This window comes from Scomber scombrus, chromosome 20 (genome assembly GCF_963691925.1).
Source record: "Scomber scombrus chromosome 20, fScoSco1.1, whole genome shotgun sequence".
Lineage (NCBI taxonomy): Eukaryota > Metazoa > Chordata > Actinopteri > Scombriformes > Scombridae > Scomber > Scomber scombrus.
The window spans coordinates 5,744,432-5,751,809 of NC_084989.1; the positions used below are offsets into that span (position 1 = coordinate 5,744,432).

The following is a 7,378-nucleotide window of genomic DNA, read 5'->3' on the forward strand; positions in this document are numbered from 1 at the left end:
AAAATAAATATTGCTACTAATTCCAGGATAAATCCAACCAGTGAGGAAGAGGGAAAAAGAGAGGGAGAGAGGGAAAAAATGTTATTTGAAGCTGAAACCCTGACCTCTGGAGAGAGCTCAAGAACGACTGACAGATGTAGCGGCTCTACTGTAAAACAAGGCCTTACTGTCAAGTTCACCACACACACACACACACACACACACACACACACACACACACACACACAGTATGCCAAGGCCACACTACATAGCTTTGAAACATCACACTGCCAAAGCAGGATGGCAGTATCACACCTCTGCACCCCTGTTTCTAACAATATTATGAACACGGGCTGTGACAGGTGTGTAAAGCCCTTTTTTACTTGTTGGTACAGTAAAAAAAACACAAAGAGTGAATCGTCATATAAATAAAAAGTCACTTTTAATGGAAGTTTTTCTTTCACACTCACAATCAAGCTTATAGTCTGATCACAGAGAGAGATGTTGGACATTCACCCAGAACAAGACACACACCGGTCAGTTTTGTCAGACAAAAATATATATATTTAAAATCTTTACAATAAGCTTGAATCATGAAACGTACACAGAGGAGTGTGCACACCTACAGTCAAACACTGATTTTTTTTTACTCCTCAAACAAGTCCTTTTTTTGTACCCTGGTGTCAGTGTAAAATTCTTGTTTTAAGCAACGACAACTTTTTCTTTTCTCTTTTTTTGTTTTTTACAAATGTGCAAATAAGACAGATTTGGAATCCTTCAGCGCTCAGTGTTCAAGTCCAGGATCCTTTAGGAGCAGTGACAGAGCTCTCACTCAACCTCAGGCCTGCCCTCTCAACTTTTAAATACAGCTCCTCGTTGCCTTGCCTTTCATTTTCAAGTAAAGTGCTCCTCTAGCAAAAACCACACGGCATGAGATCAGTCTCGTATTTTTTTCGCCACTGGTAAGAAAAAAAACACAAACCCAACAGTCCAATAAGTCAAAAATGTGGGAATGTCTTTTAAAGTAAAAAAAAAAAAAGCAAAGGCCAACGATTGAGGGGCAGTCCAGTTTGTGGGGGGGTGACAGTCACATAGTTCCCAGCAGGAAGTCATACAAACTCCAGCTTGCCGTGGCCGCTGTACATCCCCCAGTGCACCAGAGACAGGATCTTGTCGTTGCCCAGGTCGGCCTGCCTCATCTTGTCGCAGGTCAGGCAGCAGTTCTCGTGGCCCGTGACGGGCACCATGCACTCCAGGTCCAGCTTGGCCACGTGGCCCTTCTTGGTGTGGTGGCCGTGGAAGCTGTAGTGGAGCCGCGACAGCATCTGTTGCCGCTGGTCCTGCAGGCGCTTGTTCTCGCTGCGCAGCATTCGCAGCGCCAGCATGATGAGCAGCACCAGGATGAGGCCGCCGGCGATGGGCACGGCGATCACCGCCGCCCGGAACCACACTTCCTTGGCCGAGGCCAGCTCCTGAACCCGGGTCACCAGGTTCCTGTTGTTGCTCTCCGACGGGTACCGGCTATGATCTGCACAGAGAGAGAGAGAGAGATAATCATCAGTTTAACTGCCTGCTCAGATGTTTTCCACTGCTCCACGTTATTAAAGTCAGATTTATGTGCCATAGTATATATTCTTAAACAAGTTATTATCTCTGACTGCTGTTTGTAGCTTAATGAAAAGCTTTCACAGAGCTGCTCCCGCTCTACAGTCGTGCCAGTAAAGAAACCACAGAGAGAAAAAAATAAGACAGACAGACGAGAGCGGGGAAGTGAAAAAGGGCAGCAGGGCCGAAAACAAATGAGTCACCTTGTCCCGACTCAGAGCCAGAAATTAATTTGAGCTAATAAACTATAGTCAGCTCTGGACAGGGTCACAACACAAAGTCCCCCTTCCTCTCTGCCTCTCTATGCACCTTTTCATAAGTCCACTGCCAGTACTGCTGCCCAACATGTCAGGGAATATTCATTCTACAAGGCCGATTCCTACTCAGTGGGAAAATTATACGGTGCACACATAATAAAAAAAAAAGAATATATCTGATCTGTGTCCAAGTGCTTAAGGTAAACTGGCTGCTCCCTGCCTTCCCAGGCACAGAGCTGGAGCCCATTAAAAGTCAAATTGAAGTTCTGTAAAGCTGGGAAGTAGAGAAGAAAAAAAGTAGGGGGGTGGGGGGGCCTGCATGTCCATAAACAGCAGAGTGTTTGAAGAACCCTACAGCTCAATGTATTGCTTCTGGAAGAGGAAAGAGGAAAATATGGAATATTTACAGCGGAGGAATCATAAAATCCCCCCTGAGAGTGCAATCATTTTTAAACACCGTCTAAAGAGAATTTTATATGTTTCAATTTCGGCCTGGTAAACAAATGTCCTTGACGTGCTCACCTGTCGAGTCCCTGGTGTGAGCCAGGTCGTGCAGGCCTCTGTAGTTGCACATGTCGTCGTGGCAGCACTCCAGCGTGTTGGGCGAGACCCCGCCGAGGGCGTCCGCTCCCCTCTGGCTGCCGCTGCTGCAGATGTCGCCGGCGTTGGCGACGGGGTCTAGGCACCCGTGGGTGAGCGGGGAGTTGGCGTTGAGAGGGTCCAGCACCTTGGTGAAGCAGGCGTTCAGCTCCGATTTGCACATGTAGCCGGTGGCCACGCAGTGCGGCGCGTCACAGTAACACCTGATTTCTCCTGGAGGAACACAGAGGAGGAGAAGACAGTGTGAGGATCAGATTATACATAAAAACAACACTTTACTCCACATTTAGGCTGATGTGATGGCTGTAATATGGAACTTCCAACGTATTTGTCAGACTAAGGGGTTAAAAGGGTGATTAATATCCAAACATGACTACTTTCTGCTCTCTAATAGTTGGCACTTTGAGTCACCTTCTGAGATACAGTATGTTAGCATCAGATGGTGTTTTTCAGGCTGCATCTTTGCACAGGTTTAAAGTACATTTATTTAACAGTATTGCTATCAGAGTGTCCACTGCTATTAAAAAGACCTCATGGGAATATTCCACTTTTTTTGTTGCATCAATCCAGTGAATATTTCTTCATTTATAAGAGCTCCTAGTGCCAAACGGCCTTTTCTTTTGTCTGCATTACAAAACAGGAACCATGTAGCTTATAATTAGTGGTTTGTTTGCCAAAGTCAATTTCTTTCAACCCAAATGGAAACTTGTAAAGAAGGAATAAGGGGGGGTGGAGGGGGGGGCCGGAGAGCAGTGCAGGAGCCTCCTTCGCTGGCTCACCCCCCCTCCCCTGTTTGCACGCAAAGCTTTACTTGTGGTCAGGACAGCCTGGGGGGGCGGGAGGGTGCGCTGAGGTCCCATCTAAAGAGCTTCCAGCTACCTTATCATTAAGGCTGCCTGCTTTTATAACACGGGGCCCACTCATTACCTCATCCCAGGCTCTTGTTTTTCAAAATAAAACCTTTCAAAATATTAAAAAAAGGCAGGAAAATCTGGACCAATGACCTGTTCTAAGAAAACAAAAACAGAACTTCAGAGCTCATATTTATGAGCAATGGGTGACTTCATGCTTTACAAACGCATGTGATGACTTTCTTGTGTCCAGGATATTTACAGTAATATTTGGGATTGGCTTTGTTGGGGGCTATTTTGCATTTAATCATATGAAAAACAGGCTCCAGGAATGAAGCAATAAAAAGTAAACAACAAAGTCTGGCTTTTTGTTTGGCATCTGCTGCAGTCACACACACATACAGAGGACTGTATAATAGTTGCATGTCACAGTGCCGGGTGCACCAAAAACTTTCAGTTCAGGAGCACATTCATCAGATCAGTGTTTTCCCCTGTGAATGATTGGAGCAGCAGGGCTCGGGCAGGTCATTTGGAGAATATTTCATTAGAAAGGAGAGGCCCCTCTGTGGGCTGAGGGGGGCAGAAAGCGGGCCTGAGCACTGGAGCTTTTCTGGCCCCTGCTCATGAATGTCTTGTATGAATGGCAGCTTCGAAAGTTGAGTTAAAGGTGAAGTTATCCAAGTGAAACATACTGAGCAGAATGAGATATGGGCTTTCCATTATTGTGAGGAGAATTATTAAGAATGTTTGAATGAGTTTGGATATTAGATTTTGGGGGTTTTAAATGTTAAAATAAAAGCTATTGGACTAAAATAGAGAGCAGTGTTTCTTTGAAAAGGTGAATAATGATTGTTGAGAGCACTTCAGTTTTTCATAATGCAGTTATTTAAGATTTGGAAGTGTAAAACATGCTGAAATCAAGGCGAAATTAAATAAACACTAAATCACTAGTGCTTTTAATTTAAGAAAAATGGTAGAATAAGTTTGCATTTAAACGGGAGATAAGAAGAATTATCCCAACACTATTTATTCTCTTGTTTTTCACAGATTTTAAAGGGTAAATTCTACATTTTTTGTCTTGTTGAGTTGTATTTAGAGAAACACTACAGTAACTGCAGTGTGCTGGTGAAGTCAGGGCTTGTTTTATCACTTCCAAATACTGTTTAGCCCCCGGTTTGAAGCAACCCTGACCGCAGAGCAAAGTCTATATACCTTTAGTAAGAAGAACAGCCATGGCACAGAGTTCCAGTTGTAGCCAAATGGAAATGAAACTGGACTGGCGATCCATTTACACCAACTTAATGCGCAGAATAGTCCTGTTATATCCAGTAGCAGCAGCACAGTCCGCTGGGCACAGAGCTGGACGACAAAAGAGATTTACATGGAGCTAAAAATGAGGCACTCCTGCGCTGAAAACAAAAACAAACAGCTCACAATCCTTTCTGAAACATAAAGTGGGAAAAAAATAGCTCCGAAATGTTTCCTCTCCCGCATGGAGACAGAAAAGTGAGCGAGTTTTGTGTCTAAAAGCGGTCCGACATTAGCGGAGACGCAAAAAAACACACAGCGTCTTCTTCTTCAAGCCGAAAGAGAGAGAGGAGGGGGGGGAAAGTTGAAATAGACTCCTTAAAAGAAGGTAAAACAGGAGTTAAAGTTGTCACCGCTGGTCCCCCTCTGTCGTTCTTTGCTGCCGGCTGAGGAGAAGCATCACTTTTGTATTCCTGGACGGAGAAATGTTGGTAAAAGTCGGACAATCCCGCTTCTCCAAAGACTGCAGACACACTCAGCACTGAACTGATTGAGCAGCACAAATAGCTGTGGTCTGTTCGAGCTCCGCCCACTCACAGCTGATTGGTCGGAGCGCCGAGAGGGGCAACATCCGGTGCTTCCTTTTCAAAATAAGGTTTTTTAGGTTTCACAGAGGCAAGTGGAAGTCCTTTATATGTGTGGTTCTCAAGTGGGGTCCTTGCAGGGGGTCCACAGCAAAAGGGGAATAATTTATTTATTACTATAATTCGATCCATAAGTAACATGATGACAAAATATGTGAGTGTTTTGGTCCTGGGTTTCACACTTAATGCAATAAAGCAAATAAAAGCAAAAAATAGTTTAAGGGTCTTTGCGAAACACAGCAAAAAGGAAGATAAATGTAAATAAATTAAAATTCAGTAAAACAGCAGGCCAAGTAAAATAAAACACAAACAAAGAAAACTAATAAATAAATATTTCTCACAACTGGAAAAACAAAGTTTCAGATTCAGGTTCTGATATGAATGATTGAGGCTCTTTTCACACATTATTTGAAATGTTGGTGGATGATTCTGGTATGCTGATATTATTGTTCGACTCTACATCACCAGACAAGGTGTGTTAAAGTCTTTTTTTAACCTTACTCAGAAACGCCCAGATCACATTCACACAGTTATACACGTGACCTTCAGGCCACCACTTCCCCTGTCCATTCAGCAATATAACTGATGTGTCACATGATAAGTTGCAGCCGTAGTTTCACTTAATATTTCTGTGATGATTCTGCTCATTCAGATCATTTATTGTTCACTTTACCCTGAAGTGACTAATTTGACGCTTTTATTTTTTAGACTCCCCCAAGTTCCGGTCTTACTCTGTCATTCTCTGCTTTGATAACTCAAGTAAATCTAATCCATTGATGTATTTTAATACATCCATGATCTAATCCCTTCATTTCCTTAAAATCATATTCTATATGTCAGCAGTGCATATTACTGATCCACCAAACACTACACACCTCACTGTGACAAAGTCTGGACTTTATTATCACTTCAGTGTTTTCATATTGAAATGTCCAATATGAAAAAAAAAATCAAGATGTGCACTAACATATATTTAATTTACACCCTTAAATTTTCGGGTGTAAGTGTATCGTGTGAAATAATTCGGCTGGAAGGGGAGGCTCCGTTGCAGTAAAAAAAAAAAAAGAAGGAATAAATATATATAAAAAGACATGTAAAATATAATGACACAATATAAAAAGAAATATAGATAATTCTACAAATACAAAGAATGTAGGCAGGAAAATTACACTAATAGACAGATTATTATATTATTATGTGCATCATTCCTGAGTTCATTATTGACATTTCACTGAAGGTATACAGAAAGTGTTGTAAACAGTGTGCAGTTTGGCCAGCGGCAGCAGCAGCTACCTGCAGTGTCATCCTGCTGGCAGCCAGGTTGACGCCGTGTCTTCCTCCAGGCTGCAGACTGCTGCTGCTGCTGCAGGGAGGAGGACAGCCGGGCCGCGCACACAAATTAACAATCCAAAAAGGCTCATGGCGCCACCGAGGCGACACACACACACACACACACACACACACACACACACACACACACACACACACACACACACACACACACACACACACACACACACACACACACACACACACACACAATTGCCCTTTAACAATCCGCAATGCAAAACACACGGGCACGCGCGCGATCTCTATCAGCCCCAACTGCTTTTTTGAAAGTTCAAAACAGAAAATATTTTAGAACAAGATCATACTTTATATTCCTTTTGTTTCTTGTTTCGTTTTTTAATTTTATTTTGCCGGCTAGTGGAAACCTAAGGGAGAAAAATAATGTTTTAAAGTATATGATATCCTGAGGGGTGAGGGGTGGAGAGGTGAGGGGCGGGGGTCATTAGGGAAGACCCGGTCTGACTACATTTAGAGCTCCTTGTCTGCAGAAATGAAGCATCCAACAGGCCTAATTGTGCCCAACAGAGAGCAGGATGAGGATACCGCTTTAGGGAACACAGAAAAACTACACACTGCAATTACCGTAATTATCTGCAATTCCACAGAGGCGCCAGTCCGGGACGGGCGTTACGTCATTTATCTATACTGCATGAAAAAGGGCTGAAGTGAAGAGAAATACTAGTTTTATAAGCAGGAGGATCATTGGTCATTCTCATGTGAAATGACTTCCTTTACTCTTTATCCGTTTCTGTGATACTGCCTGTAACTGTTTATCTTCATAAAGGGTGAGTGGAAGCATAGGAATAGCTAAGATCCACAACTCAACACAGAGCAGACTGTCCTG

General features: G+C 43.2%; 1 protein-coding gene across 1 annotated transcript; it reads right to left on the reverse strand.

Annotated features, from left to right (window-relative positions):
* Window positions 1-399: 399 nt before the first annotated feature.
* On the reverse strand, window positions 400-5,060 carry bambia (BMP and activin membrane-bound inhibitor (Xenopus laevis) homolog a). Its single transcript, XM_062441889.1, has 3 exons — window positions 4,505-5,060; window positions 2,364-2,654; window positions 400-1,507 (listed from the first exon to the last, which is right to left on the reverse strand). The coding sequence occupies exons 1-3, from the start codon at window positions 4,578-4,580 to the stop codon at window positions 1,089-1,091; spliced, it is 786 nt and encodes a 261-aa protein (XP_062297873.1). The 5' UTR covers window positions 4,581-5,060; the 3' UTR covers window positions 400-1,088.
* Between the last annotated feature and the right edge of the window lie 2,318 nt (window positions 5,061-7,378).